Here is a 21,314-nt window from a genome sequence, read left to right on the forward strand (position 1 = left end):
TATTTGTATGCTAGTTAAAATTAGCTGCATATATATTCTTGAAAAATTTTTGGAGTTGATTTTTGCGAACATTGCATTTCCCATGCTATATATCGAACTTCAAGTAGTTGTTTGTTTGTTTTTTTAAAGAATTGACCATGCAATGAACAGTATTAAATAGTCTTGATGAGGCTTTTTTTCTCATCATTGTATCCATTATAAATAATCCAGAACTTGTTCCAGCCGGAAGTTGTGCATTATAAAGTGTAAGATGTTACACAAATGTTTGTTTTTAACCAATTTTAGCTGAAAGGACAACACAGAGGGATCACAGTGCTTTGCATCTTGTAATGGAAGTAGAAAAAATAGGAATGTTGGTTAAATAAACATAGAATTGTAAAGTTAGTATGATCTATAGTAATCATTTTATCATTTAATAGATGAAAATTGTGATGGCTGAACACAGGATTAAAACCTTTGCTAGTAAAACCATCGTTGGTCATGTTTGGGTGATGTATCACTCAAATATTTTCTGTATGTGTCCTATGGAGACAGCACCCTGTAATTCAGTGCCTATTTAGGAGATTTTAACAATATGCCAGAGTGTTCTCTGTTTTTTATGTGAGTGTATTTTTAATAGGTGAAGCTTGCTATGTAAAATTTAATTTATAGGGTTTTTCCTGATAAAATGAATCATTATTATAGAAAATACTGCTGCATTAACTCTGAAGTCTGAAGGAAGCAGGACAGGGATACCCACCTGTACCTCTTGGCACTGGTTCCCACATCTATTCTGTAGATCGATATTCCTCTGCAGAAGAGGGTCTCCTTATCTCCTAGCCCAGCAGCTTTGTGCTTACGGACTCTTTCTCCTCGGAGCTCCGTAATCCCTATTGTATTAAGTGCTTAAGACTTAGTGCTCGTGTGGCTTTTTTTTCTGTCAGCAAGTGAAATTGGATATACAAATCATACTCCCTCAAGGCTAGCTCCTTCTTAATGCTATGCCTAGGATTGCAGTTATCCGCTGTCAGTCAGCAAGCAGAGGCTCTGGTTTTGGTTATTGAATCAGTCATGGCAAATCACGTAGCCCAGCCAACCAGCCAGTCAGCCAAATGACACATATCGGATGCCCCTCCTATGAAAGGTACTGTCCTAGCTCCTGGGATGCCGTGCTGAGCAAGACAAAATTCTTGCCTTCTTGTAGTGTATTTTCAAATGGAGAGGATAGAAAATAAATAGGTAGAAAAAAATAACCACAGTTTTTTGAACGTCCTGTGAAAGTAATGAGCAAGTTACGGTGATAGGTGCTAGGTGGACGAGGCTGGTCACTGAAGGCCTCTGAGGTCCTGCCATTTAATTGGAGACCTGAAGGGGAATTAAGAATTCACCAGGCAAGCAAGGAATTGAGGGACAAGCTCTACAGATGTGGGAAAGAGCATGTTCAAAGTCCCTTAGGTTGGAAAGAATGTGTAATCTAGAATCCTTCAGAAGCTCATTGTGGCTAGAGCATATTATGTGAGGAGCAAAAATGGCAGGAGATGGGGTTTGAGGTCTGGATTGTGTGGAAAAGCTTCAGGCAAACATTTGAGTTGTTTGGGAGGGTGCATGTGGTTTATGAAAGCAGGAAGGAAAGGAGAAGGCTAATCTTACAGAAGGATCGTCACGTCAGAGGAAGATTTGACACACTGTTGCAGTGACTGCAGGGCATAGGACCGTAGAAGGCATGGCTGGCCTGCAGGGTGTGGTGGTGGGTGATGTTTCCAGGCCGTGAAGTGGCCTGCTATGAGCCTAGAATGACTGATGCTAAGGACAGGTTCTTTCAAGATGCTTTGCCTATCTCCTTTCTAAAAGGTAGTATAAAGGACGATAGCCCCCCCCTTTTTTTTTTTAAATTTTATTTAAATTCTGTTAATTAACATATATTATTGGTTTCAGAGGTAGAAGTCAGTGATTCATCAGTCTTCTGTAACACGCAGTGCTCATTACATCATGTGCCCTTCTCAATGTCCATCACCCAGTTACCCCAACCCCACCCCCCGCAACCCTCCGTTTGTTTTCTATGATTAAGAGTCTCTTATGGTTTCTCTCCCTCTCTGATTTCATCTTGTTTTATTTTGTCCTCTCTTCCCCTATGATCCTCTGTTTTTTCTTAAATTCCACATACGAGTGATATCATATGATAATTGTCTTTCTCTGATTGACTTATTTTGCTTAGCGTAATACCCTTTAGGTTCCATCCACGTCATTGCAAATGGCAAGATCTCATTTTTTTGATGGCTGAAGCCCCCTTTTTTTCTAACGCACAAGAAAGTTATTTGAAACAAGTTAGTGTTAAACATAGTGGTTTTTGACTCAACTATGCATTAACAATAATAAAGATGTATTTCAATAAACTTTCAAAATCCCATTGCATATAAGGCATGGATGACAGTAGAAATCAGCTCCCCTCTCCAAATTCTGTCATTGGAATTCTGCTTCCCTGGGACAGTTGGTTTGCCTCGTATCTCAGAGATGCACTAAGAGTTCATGTGTGATGGTAATTCTTGAAATAAACCCTTCTGTTCTTCAACTGCCTTGTGCAGAATGAGACTGGAAAAGACCGAAGCTCTTCCCTTTTGGATTTATGTTTTTACTAAGATTTTTTTCAACATTCTCAAAAAACTTAGAACTGTATTTTACTTCTTTTGTATATGTATATAAATTCACATATTTAGGGGCACCTGGGTGGCTCAGATGGTTAAGCGTCTGCCTTCGGCTTAGGTCATGATCCCAGGGTCCTGGGATTGAGCCCCATGTCTGGCTCCTGGCTTGGCTGGGAGCCTGCTTCTCCTTCTCCCTCTCCCCTGCTCATGTGCTCTCTCTCTCTCTCTCTCTCTCTCTCTGTATCTCTGTCTCAAATGAATAAATAAAATCTTTAAAAAATTTTTTTTAAGAATTCACATATTTACATATAGAAAGTGACTCTTCAGAGAGAGAGGAAAGAGATGCATCCTAATCCTATCTCCTATTCAGCTTTCAAGGCCCACATCTCAAACCGCTTATTTCATGAAGATTTTCCTGACTAGTCTAGCCAGATCTATATTTTGCTTCTTTGAACCTCCTCCATGCATCTTCTCCCTTTATTGGTCTCATTTGTTTCAGTCATTCAAAAATTTACTAATTTTTCAGTAAATTCTTCTAGTGGGCTTCTGATGGGTTAGCTTTCAAAAGACCCCTTTAAAATGTTTCGCTTTATATAAATGATTCTACTATTGTATCATTTTCATCTTTGCACCTATTGCTGCTCCAGTTTTAATTGAAATTCTTTAAGGACAGGATTATGTTTTCCTTTTCTCTATCCTTCCTTGGATGTCTCAGTGCCTTGTGAATGAGTGAGTGAATGAAACTGCTTAAAATGGTCTTTGCGGTGACAAAGGAGCCTTTCCTTGGAGGAGCTCTGTATTGACAACTATTGCAATTCTAGTTCTTTTCATTGCTCTAACAGGGCTTTCATTGCCCCGGGTGTCCTCCTTCCAAAAATGGAGTTTGGTACAGTGAGAATAGCCTAGAATCGAGAATCTGGTTTTTAGTCTTGAATCTGCTACTAGGTAGTTCTTTGGCCTTGGAGAGGGCAGTTTTCCAGGCCGCAGTTACATATCTATAAAATGAGTGTTCATTTTAGTTTAATATTTGGGATTTTTTAGAACTACTTATCTTCATTAAAATGAAGAACTAAGCTACCAAAATAAACTTTGGGAAAACCACTTTAAAATCCATGTATCCCGGCTCAGTAGAGGAAGAACTATAATAATGGTGGTAAGCTTGCTCACATTTCTTTTCTTAAAAGGGAATGAGATTATCACTTAGGCATGCTACAGTGTAGATGCAACAAATGCTTATATACATATGGAAAAATACATTGCAAAGATGTTTACTGTAATAAATTGATGGCAAAAATTTAGAAACACCTTAAGTAATCATTAGGAAAAATAGTTAATTATGGTAAAATAGGGTACGTGGGTGACGTACTGTGAAGCTCTTTCAAAGAATGTGGTTGATCCATACATAAGAACATGGAAAAATATCCAGTGTTTATTGCTTTATCAAATAATAAAATGTAAAACAATATATATGGTATAAGCTTATTTGATTAAAAAGGAAAAAAAAAACAACCCTAAACCGTATATTTATATACATGTATATACATCTGTTGGTGTTTACATAGGCACTTATATATGTGTATTTATATTTTATGTGTAGCCTTTTAGAAGACTACCAGCAGTAGCTTTAGTTACTAGTAACTGTTGTTACCAGTTTTTTTGGGGGGGGGGAATATTTACAATAACATGTAGTAAGGTAAAGGAAACTTTGCTTTATTGTTTGAATCATCTTACAGTGATGTTTAAAAATTCTTTTTCCTAGAAAACATTTTCGGCATAATAGGACAATTAGCTGGACTATTATGCTTCGTTTTTTTTTTTTTTTAAACTCTGTTTTATATGTTTAACTGGAAAGTAAAAGGTGACTTTGCCTTACTCGATGTAAATGAATCTCAGAAATTGTAACAAGATATGTGAGTCATTTGTTTGATTTTTAAACAGTCACCACTTAGAAATGACCTTAGCTTTCCAAAGTGCGAGAAGTTTTTGTCAAGTATATTACATACACAGGGTTCCATTAATTCAGTAAACTGCATTCAGAAAGCAGTATATTCGATAGTTAATTATTCCAAATGGTGCCAGTGATCAGAAGGGACACCCATTTGTAATGAAGGGAATCCGTGTAATGGTTATCCTGAAGAATGTTTGCTCAAGTGTGAGGATAGGAGTAATTGATGAAGTGCAAGTTGCATATATCTTCCTCAGGCTTTAGGAGGAGCAGCTTGTGAAAAGCTGAGACAGCATTGTGAAAAGCTGAGAAAGCATTGTGAGTATTCAAGTAACTAAGAGGGCTAAGTATAGGAATAAGAGTTTAAATTTTAAATCATTTGATGTCAAGTATTCTATAAGTCAATAGAAATGTGTGTGTTATAGGTTATGTTCCTTTTGGGCAGTATTTATGTATACATGTTGAGAAGAGTTCTTGCAGTCCTCACTGACTTTGTAAAATTTGGAATAGAATATTTGTTGCTAGTGTAGATATTTTTTTCCTCCTAGAATTGCAGGAGAATTTATCCAATGTGTATTTCTCTATTATTTGAAAAGTCTAATGTACTATAGCCCCTATTTCTGAAAAGAGCATGTGCTCTGACCCGTTAGCATCCTCACATCTCCCATCCACCCCTTACGAAGCAAGATAGCCTTGTGGGCAGGTGCACTCGCTGCCTCCGCGTGCCTGCTGTGTCCCGCACTCGCTTTCCAGAACTTGTGGCGCCTTGGCTGAAGGCCATTCTTCCCACGGAGACCCAGACAAGAAGTGGGGGCACAAACACCCTCTGCTCTTAGGCTTCCAAACCCTGTTCCATCATCTTTTACCTCAGATACCCTTCTCCCACAGCCCATTCCTATCTGTGGGAGGAGGAAGGGAGCACAGCCTGTATGGCTGGGTCTAAATTCTGATCCTTTTGCCTCTGGTCTTCTCCAAGTTTTCTCTTGGTCTTCCCTGTGCCTGAGACTCTGTCCTTACCTTCTCTTCTGCATCTTTCCTTTGTAGTGCGGACAGTGGGATCCCATCCTGTTTTAAAAGAAAACATTGTGAGCTCGTTTAAACATATTCTCCCTGTAAGTACCCAGCTCTTGAATTGAACCACATAGCTTTCAAGACCATTGTCTCAGTGTAGATACTAACAGAAACCTAATTTTACACTTGGTGTTGAGGAATGACGTCTTACTCTAAGCGTTATCTTTCCCCCAGAGGAAATAAAGGCCATTGATCCTGAAATGGCAAGGCTATGGGGAAAATCTCCAGATAGGGGGGAAAAAAAAATTCAGTTATCATTTCCAATTATTGTCTGGCTCTACTTTCCCTGCAGGGTGGAATGAATCTTAGTCATTCTGCCTTTAATTCCATTCAGCTCACATGTCCTCACATTTGTAGTTTCTGCTGATGGGCCGGATAGGCTCTGAATGGCCAGGATAATCAAATTTCCAGAGCAGAAAAAGCTCAAAAACGGGAGTCTAGAGTCCTGATGTCCGTTTGCCAGACTCTTCGCTACTCTCTGCTTCAGTTTTCTTACTGTAAAATCTTTATTAGGTGATATTTTACTATTCATTTTAATGGAGAAAGGATTTGAAACTTTAAAAAATTCAAGTAATCATTTGAAATATGGATTCCATGTTTCTTGGGTAAACAAAAAAGTAAAATAATAAGAATAGTGATATGATTTATTAAAACATTTTAAAGTTTCAGAGTTTTGACATGCACCAGAGTCCCCAATTAATGGGTGTTCCTAGATATCAAAAATGTTCTTAGTATTTCATTCCGTGTTCTGCATTGGCTTGTTGGTTTATATATCTTTTGAACATTAATTTTTACTGTCTGACATTTTCATGAAGCATTTAAACCAGAGATAGTTTTTAATTAGTAAGATTGGGTAGTTTACAGTAAGGGATATTTCGTTTCCTGTAAAGATTGTTCTCTACTAAGATGTTAATGCTTCTCTGTTCAAGTGTCAGGTGGCCCAACATAATGTGAAGTAATTGAGTTTAAAGTGAGATTTTCTAATAAGATTTAAGCTACTGCACTCCCATTAATGAAGAGTTCCTTCCCTTTTCCTTTCACGGAATGGTTCTGTTAAGTACTTTCTTCTTCTTCATAGCATATTTGGTTAGTGTGCGCAGGATACGATGTTTTCGTGAGGCATCCTGGAAGATACTGGAAAATGATGGTTTTATTAAAAACCTGTAACTTTAAATATGGACATTAGGAAGGAGGTGGAAATGTTGCTTATCTTAAATTCTTCGGAGTTTTTATGGGAGTTTTGGGGATTATAAAACATCAGGGCATTTCCGAATCCTGTCTTGGTTCAGCCTTCCTTTTTCTTTGGTAAGGTATCTGTATAGGGATCCACAGCAAAGAAGATACAGCACCATTTATTGTTAACATGGTTGTCTGCAGGTACTAAAGGCCTGAGGCTGGTCCTTCTCTAGAACCCAGGATGATAGTTTCTCCATGCGCCCGCTGCTTATGTGGGGCAAAGACCAAGGGGATGAGAGGGTTGGTTTCAGTGCTGGAAAATGTCAAGTTGTCCTGTCTGTGCCAGCTCTTGAGAAGGGAAGGAAATGAAAGATGAGAGGGCCACACTCCATGCTGAACCTTTTAGACTGGAGGTGTAAGAAGAGGGGGGAGAGAGGAGCTAAGATCTGCCTTCCATGTCAAAGACTACCCTTGCTTCCTCGCTTATCCTCCCTAATGACAATGTTTGACCTGGGGTGCCATAGTCTTAGAAATCGGAGAGCCGGGCTGTGACATTGGAGAAACTGGAAATGTGATTAGGTTCTTGAGACCCTGGGTTGCCCGAGAAGCAATAGTCCTTGCACGATTTGGAGAGATAGTCCAGAGTGAGGTAGGAGAGGAAGGATTCTTCTGGAGCTGCATTTTCTGGGCCATCACGTGAGCAGTCAAACCAGTGTCCATGTTCGAGGTGCACTGTGCCATAAAGAAGCACCATCTCTGTCTTTGAGCAGCTCTTGGGAAAGACCACACACATTTTAAATGATCCCAGTTTGATCTGGTTTGAGAATTTGAGGGTCACTTAAGATTTATTGTCTTTTCATTAAAAAAAAAAATCACCTAATCCCTACATACATTTTTAAATCAAAAAGAGGTCAAACTCACATTATTAAAAAAGAAAGTGGTTTGAAATCCAGCCTTACTTTTTTCTATTTTTTTTTATGGTTAATTAACATAAAATGTTATCACTTAAAGCACATTTAAGTCTGCAGTTCTTTGGCATTATGTACATTCATATTGCTACATAACCATCACCACGGTCCCTCTCCAGAGTTTTTTTATCTTCCCCTACTGACACTCTGTACCCACTAAACACCAGCTCCCCATTCCCTTCTCACCCATACTTCCCTAATCATAGTCTATACAAACCCCACTAGTCCTCCCTCAACCACTTCCCTATAGTTGGAAGGTACATGAGGGACATTTGGGTTGCATATAGGAAAGGTGGTACACTGGAAAAGAGGTCTGAACATGAGCCGAGAGTTTTGTATGACTATATAGGATCTACGCAGTATGAGATCTAGCTTGAAGGGATGATAATATAAATACATAAGTATCAAAAGCCCAGATTAAAAAAAAAAAATCATTGTAAATTCAAGTGGTTGTGGGATAGAAAAGAGCACAGGCTAGTTGATTCTAGAAAACAGACTAGTCAGATAATGGAACTCGAGCTAGGTAGACCAATTGGAGACCAGAAGGATCTGGAATACTAGCTGGGAGCACCCTTGATCACAGAGGAATAAAGATTTAATAACTGAGACATTGGGGAAATGAATTTTCAACTGAGCTATCAGAGATAGGAACAGGATATCAGAGGGACAGGATAACTACTTATCAGAAAGGCTGTGTAATAAATGTTGAGTTGAACAAATACCTAGGTATTGTTTCTACCTCCTTCTCTTTTACACGTGCACACACACACGCAAACACTCTGAAGTATTTTTTGATCAGAGATGATGTGTATACTCCTTTCCTAGGGCAATGTTAAGCCCATAGTTGGAGACAAGTCTTTGTTCTTATGGTTAGGGATGGGGTAACAACTTTATTTTTCTAATACTAAAACAAATGTTAATGTGAGATATGCAGTGACATTCCATATTCTGATTAGTTTTTTGCAAAAATACAAGATCCTGAAGACTACAGGCATGCTGTCATTGAGTCTAATTAAGATCATTGTAAAATTCTGCTGCTTACACCTGAGATTCTTTCTCATTATTTTGAAATAATGGTCATTTTTATGTCTGATCACATTTCTTCTATCAAGGTTTAGATAATCACTCTGGCCATTTTGATAAAATTCTTTGTTTTCCCCATCCTCTGACACACCAGGGATGGTCTGCTCACAGTTTAGTATGACATTGCTTATCTGTTAGTTAAGACAATTTATTGTTACTTTTTCTATTTCTAAATTGCTTAGCACTGTGTGTACAAATACTAATAAGTTGGTTTATTAAGTCTTTCCATTCTACAGCATGCTAGATATCCTGAATTACCTGTGTTCTCATTTGGATTTAATCCTCCTTTTAAATTAGGCTTGTACACTGAATTCTCATTCTTTATATAATAGGTTTTCCCCCCTTTAGTATATTCTCTTGTGTATGCATTAGTATGCCGTGCATTAACTTTTTGAGTCTTTGCTCTGTAATTTCTTTTAGCAGAGATATATTTTTACTTTCTAATATCAGCTGAGGATATATGGGAATAGGTTGGACTGGCAAAAACAATAGTTAGTAGAAAAATTATGTATTATGAGTATATGTATTATTCCATGACTGGAAAACAGCAACGTCAAGAATAATTCCTAGGGGGCAGTTGCTTACAGTGGAGAGATTTTGAGGATACGTAATAAAAAAACTGAGAGATGTTTTTATGAATTGTGATGAGCCAAGAAAGATCATGTGACAATAGGCATCAGTGTTTTTTTGGACTGAATTTGTAACTCTTTCTTGATTCTTTTAGTTTCTTCCCTGATACCTTTGGTCCAATTTACTCAAAGCTCATCTTGATTTGTAACTTAATTATAACATTTAACACCAACATATACATGACAGTCAGTAGATCTAACTGACTCTGTTATTTTTCTCCCCAGTGCATGGCTTGTTAAGTTAAACATTTTGTTGAATATGCGAACTTGAAAGATACTGATATTTTCTTTGGTTTGAGCTCCTGTATTTCTGTTATCTCAATCTTGGTTAAGAAGGAGTGTTTACATAGGGACCTCAAGAATGTGGTTCTTTTAGTTTGTGGTGCAAATAACTTTGAGATGAGCAGAATTGCTAATTTCTGTGTTTGCAAGTGTCCTTAGAAATGGAGCAGTTTTTATAACATTCCTTGATCGGTTTATTATTGTATATGGGAATAAAGGGAGGGGATACTTTTAGGTCAACTATGTAGAGATCCTTATAGTTTTGAAGTGTATTTTTCAAGTTTTTTTTATAGACTGTCTTCCCCATACCTTAGTGATCCTCTTGTACATGTAGTAATGGTTAAAAAAAAATTTAAAAAGATAAAACTCAAAGATTTATGAAATAATGAAATTCTCCCTGTCCATGGAAGGCTTGAGTTATAGAGAAAAGTCCTTGAAGACTATTTGTTTTGTGACATTGGTTACTGAAATAGAATGCCTTATAAAGAGAAATATGCATTTGTTTGCTACACTTTTGATGATTGCTGTAGTTGAAATAATCTATTCCACAAAATTTTAGCATGGTAGCCACTCTTCTCATTCTTAGCCTGAAATTGCCAGGCAGGCATCTCTTTGCTAGTAAAATGCTCTGATTAGTTATGGCAGTCATATATTAATATTTGAATAGAAAGATAGCCTATCTGTTTCTTCTCTGTTTATTTTCTGTGTAGTTAGGTACATAGTCATTTATTTATGTGCCTAGAAATACTAAAACTGGGTTTGACAGATCAGATATGACTAAAGCTATTTATACAATTATGGTTTTCAATACCAAAGCATTTACTTTGACATTTTGCCAAGGGGGTATTGTCAACTTAAAAAATAATTCATTCCAAGTTTTCACTTTCTTCTATGTATTCCGTATCTTCTGCCTTCAAGCTGCCTAAATCTTCTTTGAAAAATATTCTATCACAGCTACCAGTAGTAGTAACTCTCAGAAATCTATTTTCCTTTCCCAGCCATTAGATTATTCTCAAATTCTGACCCTTGAGATTTCCAGGTATATTCCTTTCACAGTGTATTGCTGGGTAACTGAAGCACAGTTAACCACCATTTGAAGAGAGGTAGTGATGGGTGAAATTAAGAATTCCCTTTGGAGCTATACATTTTCCCATAGCGTTAAATCCTCACTGTGCTCAAGAAACCAAACATCTCTCTCTTTCTTCCCCTGGATCCATTCACCTCCCCATTTTCTCTCTCAGTGAACATGTACCATGAGGGAAAATTCTATCAAGTGTCAATGCAAAGCTTGAGGAGTTACCTTTGTCTTACGTGCTGGGTTGCAGATCACTTTCCTCACGTGGACTCCCCGCCCCAGAGGCTGCTCTTGGCTGTGGTGTGGTGATCAGTGTCCTTTTTCTGGGGGGGGGGGGGGGGGGGGGGGGAGGCAGTCACCACCTCACCCTTTGTGTGGCTGTGGGCAAGTAACTCATAAACCTCTGTGCTTAGTCTTCCTCATCAGTAGAATGAAGTGGCTAAACTTCAGAGATGGTTCTTCTAGAATCTGGACCCTATAAAATCTTGATACTCTTTGTTAGCCTCTTAGAACCTCAACAGTTAGAAAGCTAGAAGAAAAACAAGTGCAATTAACACAAAAATTTCTAGTTTAGGGGTGTCTTCCTGCCCCTGCCTTTTACCTTATGTGAAGATTGTGCTAGGCCTCTGTTGTCATTTCCTAAGTACATGATATATGCTTGCTTTATTTCTGTAGTTGAGATGATTTTATTGGCTTCTCTCAGTGTCATAGAGAATGCTTATTTAATCTGGTACACTTCCTTTTATCCTCTCAAGGCTAGTGTAATCTAATGAACAAAGGCAATTTATTGTGAACATCTAACATGTAAAATTTAATAGCATTTGTGCCAGATGAATACCAGAAAAAAATTGAAATGTGTAGTATTTTAAAAACATACTGACATGAGATACGTTTAACCAGGAAGCGCCAATAAAAATAGAATAAACAGTTATTAGTAGCATTCATTGATTTAGAATATCCCATTATGGAAAGAGAAAACGGTTACTGCCTTTTGTGCCTCCACTAGCCACTTACACATTTAGGACTGTGTATTCTAGAATTTTTTGCAATGGTGAAATAATGTATGATAGAATATGTGGACTCTTACTCCTGAAAAAAGTCACATTTTTAATCAATCTGATTAGAGCATAATGGAAAATGAACTGGAATAAACTGTATAACCATGTACCATGGAATTATGATTTTTAATGGAAAATTTAGTATGAAAGCAAAGATTTTGAAAGGAGATTCTTTATATAATTTTGCTGCTATATTTGAAACTTTGAAAATAGAAAAAGAATAAAGAGAAAATGTAATTAAAAAAGACTTTTTCAGTTCATGGCTCTTGGCAACATAGAAAGTTTTGTCATCTTTGACTTCATTCTGACATAAAACCCTCATAAAATGCGGCATATGCTGTGTTAGTGATCAGAACCGTTTTTGAACAGTATTAATCTTCTGTTGGAAAAATGCCGTCTTACACAGCGTCTCTAGGAAATAAGATTAAACACAGGCCTCTAATGGCAAAAAAGCTAGATCCCAAGTGTAGATGGCACTAATAGTCTGACTTTATGATTCAGAGTTTCATCTTGAGAAAATTTAGTCTTTTAGTAAAAGTGTATTTTATAATAGCCTTAGGAAAAGAGCTCTACCAGTGGATGGGATGAGTCCAAAATGTCCTCTGTTGGCTCACAAACTGCAGTTAGGCCTTCTGATTCTTGTCTCTTATTTCCCTGTTACCGTGGAGCCTGAGGGAAGGTTACAGGAAGGTAATTATTGTCCTATTTCCTTTTCACAACTCCTCTTAGAGGGCCAATGTCCCAAGGTCCTAGATGAGGAATGTAAGCCACAGTGGGTTCAGTGGTGGGTATGTGGTGGGGCTGGGCATGCAGGACCTGGTTGGAGATGCCCAGCCTGAGTTGCCTGCAGGACCCTACACTCTGTCCTGGGTAGTAGCTCACAGAAATGACATCACCACAGGTAAATGAATAGGATTTTGTGTATGAACTTCATTTCCATTAAATATCCTCATTTGTTCATATTCCTCTTGAATGCATGTTTATTGTTGCTGCCAACATTTGGGTCCTCTTTTATCAGGACCTTTGCATAAACGTTTTCACTGGTATTACACTGATTTTAGGCAGTCTGTTATCTGTCTGGCTTAATTTTTTTTTTTTTTTCATTTTCACTTTTTATTATTTTTCCATGTTGAAGATTTTATCCAAATCAGTCTTATTTGACTAATAGAGTGATTATCTGATTTCTACTGTGTGTGTGTGTGTGTTTTAATCCTGTTATCTCAGAAAACTTTGCTGCTTCTTATCCCTTTATCCATATTCTGCTCACTATTTCAGTTCCGTCTTTTTCCAACCACCCTTTGACTATATGGTAACAGAGAAGAGAGGAGAAAAACCGTAATTTCATTGCATTATGGGTATGCTGATAACATTAAACTCAGACTCTGTCACTTTCATGAAAAGGCAGAATTAGTTAAAATCATTTCAGCCTCGATTTGGAGGTAGAACTGGTCAAGATTACTTGGTTATCCACCCCCCCTCTTTTTTTTTAATGTGATGCCTAATATATTCCAAAACTAGTGGAAAGAATATTGGAGAGAAAGTCTTGTGATGACTCTTTTATCAGATCCGTTGCCTGAAGTTACTTGCCCTAAGCATTCTTTTTCTCATTGTGATTATGAGGATAGCAGTAGTATGAGTGATGATGAGAATTATGTGAGCAAATGAAACAGAATGTGTTCAGTGGAATGCCTAGGAGATGGGCAGAGCATGTTGCTTAAAATTAAAGGTTACTAGTTTCTTTGACTTTTTTCTTTAGATAGGCTAGAACATATTTCAGAATGTCAAAGGATATTGGTGTTGAGAAATGAACTGATTAAAAAAATCTGGCTTTTTTTTTTTTTTTTTTTGCAGATAAAGATAAGAAAAATGTACATTTTCTAAAAAGTAGAGGATTGCCATTTGGTCAGGTTAAGGAAAGGAAGTCCACTACCATAATTTTTATTAGCCTTCATCTGAAAGCTTTAACTGATAGATAGGTTTAAATACTAGGAATAAGGTGACAAACGTGTCATTTTTTGCTGGTTCCTGGAAAATCTAGGACAGTGAGTGGAATAACCGGTAGGATAGGTACTTGTATCTCCATTCCAGATTACTCTTTTCCACCTTGGTACATACAGTTGCCTCTGACATGTGATTGTGTGGATGTGCCAGGGCTGCTCAAACAGAACGTGTTTAAAACTGGACTGTTCAAACCTGTTTCTCATTTGTTGCTGAATTAGATAAGCACCATCATCATCTGCTGGGTTTAGGTTGCCCCGAGTGCCCTTTCTTTCTCCTTTGGTCTGCAGCTTCATACATACAAACATACACCCCACCGGTATTTACTGAATACCTGCGATGTGTGTTCCAGGCCTTACTTTGGGGTGCTAAGGATATAATGATGAACAACGTTTCTACATTTAAGAGACTTGTTTTGTAATGGGGGGAGAAAGATAATTTATAGTATGTGAAGAGTAGGTGCTTTGGAGGCAAAAAAAGGGGCAGAATGATGGTGCTAGGGAATACTGAGTGAGGACTGCTGTTCCACGTAAGGCAGTAAAGCAAAGCGCTTCCATTAATGTTGCTCAGGAGTCTTCGGCTGCCCTGTGGTACAGCGACAGCAGATGGTCAAGCCAGGAAGTGGGAGATGGGTTAGAAAGCAGTCGTGATGCAGGTGAGAAAGGATGGTGGGCTTGAGCAGAGGAAAAGTAGGAGCCAGGGGGATGGGGAGGAGTGCTTAGCTCAGGGAACATGTTGGAGTTAGAGCTGCCTGGATTGCTGGGTGGATTGGCTATGATTTTGAGGGAAATAGTAGGAAACAGGATGACATCAAGCTCTTCGAGCTCAGCAGTTGCAACAAGAGCATTCCCATTTTTGGTTTTGTTTTTATTTTTGTTTTTGAGATGAAGAAAACTGCTGGAAGAGCAGGTGTGGGGGGTGTGTGTGTTTGGCTTTGGGCATGTTAAGTTGAAGGTGCCCATTAGACAACCGAGTAGAGATGTTGAGAGGAGGCCCTTGGGTATTCAATCTGGAATTTAGGAGGCAGATGTAGGCTGGATTCTACTTTTGGAAATCATCCCTTCTTTTCATCCCAGTGGCTGCTGCTATAGATGAGGGCACCATATATTGTCCTTTGGATTTCTGTAACGCCCTCTGTCTTGACCTTCTCCCATTTTACTTTTGCCACTCTTTGACTTCACTTTGAAAAGCCTGAGTTTTTTCTAAAATTCAATTCTTTTGATGTCTGTCTCGTACTTAAACCTTGGTGGCTTCTCATTGCTTGGAGGATAAAATCCAGACTTCTTAACCTGGCTTAAAAGGTCTTGCATGATGTGGTATCTGCTTACTTTCTGGTGTCCTTTACTTCCACACAATATTCTCTGCTCTTGTTATTCTCACTTCTTTCTGTGCCCTTCAAGTTCTTGCACCGTGAAACCTTCAAACACTACCCTTCTGTTGTCTGATCCTTCCTCCTACCACCCCAAAACCTTCTCTCATACCTAACTCCTTTCCTCTTTCAAGCTTTTGATTAGGTATCATTTATTACATGAAGACTGTCGCTGTTAAGAATGGGTTATGGGATTCTTATCAAAACATTGCAGACTTACCTATGTATTGTAGTTGACATTTGCTTCGCATTCACTGCTCTTGGTCTTTAAATTCTGTGAGGCCAGGATGTCTCTGTTTTGTGTAACGTTGTATCTGTATTGCCTAGCACAGTCCCTTTTAATGGGTGCTTAATATTCATTTGAATGAAAGAATAAGTAAAGTTGCTGATTATAAAACATGTATGCAAAATTCAACAAAGTTTCTATATTCCAGCAGTAACTAGTTACAAAGTACAGTGGAAAGGGTAGAATTAACCAATCTCTCTGCCTCCCATCCCCATACTTAAGAGTATAATTTAGATATACTTAGGACACCTAACACTAACAATGAATGTACGGGTTGCCTACAAAGAACACTGCACTAAGTTGAATAATTATAAACGCATGTCCTGTTGATGACTGGGAATTTTGAAAATTGTCAACATACCAAATCTCCTTGAATTTATTTACAAATGTCTCATGAGTCAAATACAATTCAAATGAATTTTATTTCTGGAACTTTTGAATTACTCTAAAGTTCATGTGGAAAAATAAATGAGAAAAGGGAAGAAAGTTTAGAAGGGGAAGAAAAATAATTTGGACATTCAATTAAGATGTAGTACTTAGAACAGTGGACCAGAATTAGAAGCCCAGAAAAACAAGTATAGGATAAAAGTGTAATATAGAAGCAGTTGAGAAAGATGACTATTAATAAAATGATAGAGGTAATTACTTAATAAGTATTTTGAAAAATATAAAAGTTGATCCCTGTCTCACATTATGTACCAAAACATGTAATTATAATAGTCTTTTTTGATATAATGTAATTATAATGTGCCATCTTATATGTATGAAGATGCTTTTGGCAGCTATTTTCCCCAATAGTAGTGATTTATTTGTACATATCTAAAACACTTTGTTATTTTTTGTTATCAAGGTCCTGATTTTGTAAGATGACTGGCTTTGACCAGAAGTGCCATCTGTGGACACAAAGGAGAGGGAAGTTGATAGGATCACTACTGGTTCCAGCTCTTAACCTTGACTGTCCTATACCTTGTTGTAAGGACAGGTCATAGATTGATATTTAGCATGATACATTTATTCTCTTATTTTTTACTAAGAATAGGGAGGTTAGATGCATTTGTTGCTTCTGACGTCCTGAGATAAAATAAGCTAAATATCAAATTTTGACTGTTTTCAAAGATTTGGAAACCAAATTATAAACCACCTACTCTTCCAGTTTAGTAGGAGCTATATTTTTAAATAAGGGTGGTCTCTCAGACATAAAATAGCTGTGTGTGTGTGATTGCTTAGCACTCTTAGAGCTAACTTCTTAACCTACTTTAAGTGTAAGTATATTCATTTCTGTAATTGTGTCCCATATACCGTTCAAATGAGCTAAGTGTTCTCATTCTTGTACCCAGTGGTATTGGTTTCCATAATGCACATCAGTTTTGTTTTTGCTGTCAGACCTTCAAGTATCTACTCAGTTTTTCTAGCGTAAGAACCACTAGTGCCTATCTAAAACAGTCTAGGTCTTGGGATATCTATTACTTTTATAACCATGTTATTTAAGAGAATAGTATCTTTTTTAGATTCTTTGATAATAGTTCACAACCTGTCCTTTTGCTGCTGAATGCCTGACTGACGTGGATCTATCCTTGGTTTTACAGAGAGAAGAGAAGAGGAAGATTTTGAAGAGAAGAAAGCTATTAAGAAAAAAATTAAAGAGCTTAAATTTTTAGATTCTAAAATTGCCCAGAACCTTTGTACGTATGAAATTTCAATACTATCACATTAGTAAAACACTGGAGGTGGTTCCTGTAAATTATTTCATTTTCTTTATGACTTGTTTTTCATTTTTTTATTTTAATATTTTATTATTTGCATAATAACTTCAAAGATAATTCCTTCCCTTTAGGCAATTTATGGGTTAAATTCTTCAAAAACGTATTAGAAAATAAAGCTAAGGAAAGTATTTAGAATGAAAATATGTCTTCTATAACTGGGGGAAAAAAGCTACCATTTGTCTAAGTATATAAATAACGAGTTAAGAAATTTAGGTGATGGCATCATATTTTAAAAAGTGATAACGGATTATTTCTTTTATACCTCCGAATCTCTATTATTTTTGATACTTGATCACACACAAAAGAGGTTGGAATATTAATGGAAATTAGGATGATGAGTAAAATGAATTCCATTATCCCATCTGAGCAGTTGAAAGCCTTTCCTCAAAAGTAATGACTGGAAATATTTTAGATTTAATTACTGTTATAGGAGCTAAATACTTAGTATTGAATTGTCTCCCTGACTGAATTACTAGGAGGAGAAGAGAGCAAAGAGTTTTGCTTCTAACTCCTTTCTAACTGCAACTTGAATGCATCAAAGATAGTTTGCTTGGAACCGAGATAATACCATGTGTATAGATCACTTTCTAATGTTGTGAGAGGAATCCAATGTGGAGAATCAAGAGTCATGGGAAGTTAACATGGCTTCTAGTCTGCCTTTCCATTGCTACATGCCTCAAGAGAGCTTTTAGCAAGTATTGGGAACAAAAATTCTTTGGTAAGAGGCTAAAGATCCATGCTATGGATTAGAGAAGGAATTCTGTCGGAGGCAGTAAGTGTAAAGGACAGAGTTGACATTCCTTCTGTGCAGGTTGAGACCTCCATCCTTTCCTGCTTGCTATGACAGGGGGCCACCCCTTGTCTGCATTGTGGATGCGCCACGATCCCCATGGACAGTGTGTAGATATTAACGTGATTGGCCAAGATACTACTCTCTTTGTGGGCACAAGTTGATTGCACACCCTATGCTCTTGAAGGTAGATGTTGCCATGTGACTTCTTGGGCCAATGACAGTGTAAGTGGAGATGAGGTAGCTTTCATGTGGAAGCATTTATTGCTGGTGTGAGAAACTCCAGTGCTCTTTCCCCTGCACCCAGGATGGCCGGTCAGAGTGGTGTCCATCACCCTGATGTGAAGATTGTGTCAGGGCTCTTTCTGATGTGTAATGGACATGTAGTCTGAATTATAAATGATTTGTGGATGTGTATGTGTGTGCGAGCTTAGACTAAGATTTTGGGGACTGTTACATGATACAGGTATTTCAGGGAATTTTTGCCTTAAAGGAACATTGATTTCAAAGCATTATTAACTTAGATAATGTCAAAAAGTTCTATTTTCTGTGATCTAAAAGAGAGTTTTTCTTGAAAAGTGTCCATGTCTTGGCGTTACTGATTCCTAGGCTTAACTCTAAACAGCCTCATTAGGGGTCCTGAAGAAATACCATTTTATTTATTTATTTACCTAAAGTTTTTATTTATTCATTTGAGAGAGCAAGAGAGTGTGTGCACATGAGCAGGGGCAGAGGGAGAGGGACAAGGCGACTCCCGTGGAGCAGAGCCATAGGACCCTCAGATCATGACCTGAGCCAAAGTCAAATGCTTAACCAACTGAGCCACCCAGGCACCCCAAGAAGTAGCATTTTTAATAGAATTCTTTTCAGATGGGTCAGCCATGATAAGTTAGTATAAATATTCATCTCAAAGTTGAATAGTTGACTTTGGTATTATTTATATGTAATAGAACATGTGCTAAATGAGATTTCAAATGTAATAATGGTTAATAATTACTGATTACCTTTATAATCTAGTTCTGTATTTGGCCCTTTAATCTTTACTACAACCCTATCACATAGGTAGTGAGTAGCATGACGTTACGGATGGATATAGCAGTTCAGTGACTTGAAGAAGATTGCTTATTTTGAAAATGGTCAGTAGATATAGGTTATACTATTCCTGTTTAGAGATAACAAAATCATATTATACAGAGGATATTAGTTTTTTGTTGTTGTTTTAGCTAGAGGATATATATCCATCCAATTAATTGTAAACATGTTTTAAAGTATAAGATCGAAAAGTCCAGAATTTAAACCATGTCGTATTATGATGTAATCCATTCCTGGATTCTTCTTGCCCTCTTTGATTGTAGCAAGTGTTACGATTTAAGCTTTAAGAAGCTTTAGCAACCTATAATCTTGACCGTAATTATAGTCTGATTCACAGCTGGTTTTTGTCTGTGAAATTCAGTCTTTTGAGATACTGAATTCTGAAAAGAGTCTTGTGATAGTGACAAGACTATGTTGTCACTTGGAAATCAGAGATACTTTCTCTTAGATTTCTCTTAACTGAAATATTTGATAGAATTTTGAGCAAAGGATCTAGAGTCTACTCCTTTATTTACCTATTGATTCAAGGGTGTTTTAGGTTCTCCCTGTATTTGAGGTCATAAAGGGTTTGGCAGAGACCCTGGGCTCAGCATAAAAGGTGGAATTCTAGCCACTCCAGCTCAAGAGATGCCTTAGGAGTTTTACAAGGATCATATGCTTTACCAGATTTTTGGAGTATTAGAGCTCTAAAGGGAGGAACCCTGGAATCTATGAATTAATGTAAAGATTTAAATATTTATAAGTTCCCTTGAAGAAAACATGTGTGACTGGTTCCAAAATCTGCACACGTTACACTTCTTCACTGAACTCAGAGCTGCCCACTGGGATCTATATAATCACATTTTGAAGGATAAGATGCATGTTAGTAAAAATATTCACTTTAATGGGTCTTTTGGAGGCTTTAAATGAGTATCTCATATTCTCAGTAACTTTTAATTTGTTTTTTAAAGGTCTAGGCTTGTCTTCTGAATTGTGTGTTATGCACTAGGCCATTTTCAACTCTTTTTTTTTTTTTTTTTTTTTTTTTTACCCTTTGAGCACATGTTTTCCTAAAACCTTATTCATAAGCTATAAAAACAACATAGTTCAGTCTTTATAAATATAGGTATTTGATGTGCATGTTAGTTTAACTATATAATAATTAATACCGGAAAGCAGTGGGTAAATTACAAATATAGAAGAAAGTCAAGGAATAAATTATGTCCATTTGCAAAGTAAACTCTTCTGTTAACCTTTTATCTTTTTTTATATATGTTACTATATTCATTATGCATGTTGTATTATTTATGTTTATTCATATTGTTTATATACTTTAAAAATGTGTGAGATCATAGAAGGTTTTTATCTGCAAATTTTTTTCATCTCCAAGACCATCTTCACTTTGGACACTAGCAAGTTTGGGGGTCCCCAAGACCACTCTTAAGTATGATAATTTGTTAGAAGGACTCACAGAACTGACTGAAAGCTATTTGACTCATGCTTAAACGATACAGATTAAAATCAGCCAAGGAAAGACGTACATGGGGCAGAGTCCAGGAGAGTTCTGAGGGTGAAGTTTTCAGCCATGGACAGCTCTAGCTTCTCCTGGCAATGATGAATACTCATACGCACGGATTATTGCCAACTGGGGAGGCTCACTTAAGCCTTGGTGTCCACCATTTTTACTAGGTCTTGGTAATGGGTGAACCCCTGCACGACTGACCTTAGTTTTCAGACCCTCGAGAGGTCAGGCTAATACAGTGACCCAAAGCCCCCACCATAAATCACATTATTAGCATAGACTGTCTAGTGTGGCCCAGTGCCCCCGGTAAACAAAGACACTCTTAATCACACAGGACATTCTCAGGGCTTTTGAGAGAAGCTCACAGGAGCCAGACTTTGCTTGAGTAAGCTTAATGCTTTACCCACAGTCTATGCCACCTTTTTTCCCCCATGCGTTTTTGTTTTCATATTATTCTTTTAAAATTATTTTAATTGAATAGTTATGACATATTATACAGGAGTGAATATGTAAATACATGTTACAGTTTAATGATATAAATCAAACACCCACAGCTAAAGAAACAGAAGATGACTAATACTTTAGAGACTTAAATATTACCTTTTCC

At 37.3% G+C, this 21,314-nt stretch overlaps 1 protein-coding gene across 1 annotated transcript in view; it reads left to right on the forward strand.

Annotated features, from left to right (window-relative positions):
• DIAPH3 (diaphanous related formin 3) overlaps window positions 1-21,314 on the forward strand; it is a 484,064-nt gene that overhangs the window by 194,759 nt on the left and 267,991 nt on the right. The window contains exon 18 of the mRNA XM_032402899.1: window positions 17,148-17,243. Coding sequence (XP_032258790.1) covers window positions 17,148-17,243 — 96 coding nt within the window. The remainder of the gene's footprint in view (window positions 1-17,147; window positions 17,244-21,314) is intronic.

The sequence above is a fragment of the Phoca vitulina genome, unplaced genomic scaffold, assembly GCF_004348235.1.
Source record: "Phoca vitulina isolate PV1807 unplaced genomic scaffold, GSC_HSeal_1.0 scaffold5, whole genome shotgun sequence".
NCBI classification, from domain to species: Eukaryota; Metazoa; Chordata; class Mammalia; order Carnivora; family Phocidae; genus Phoca; species Phoca vitulina.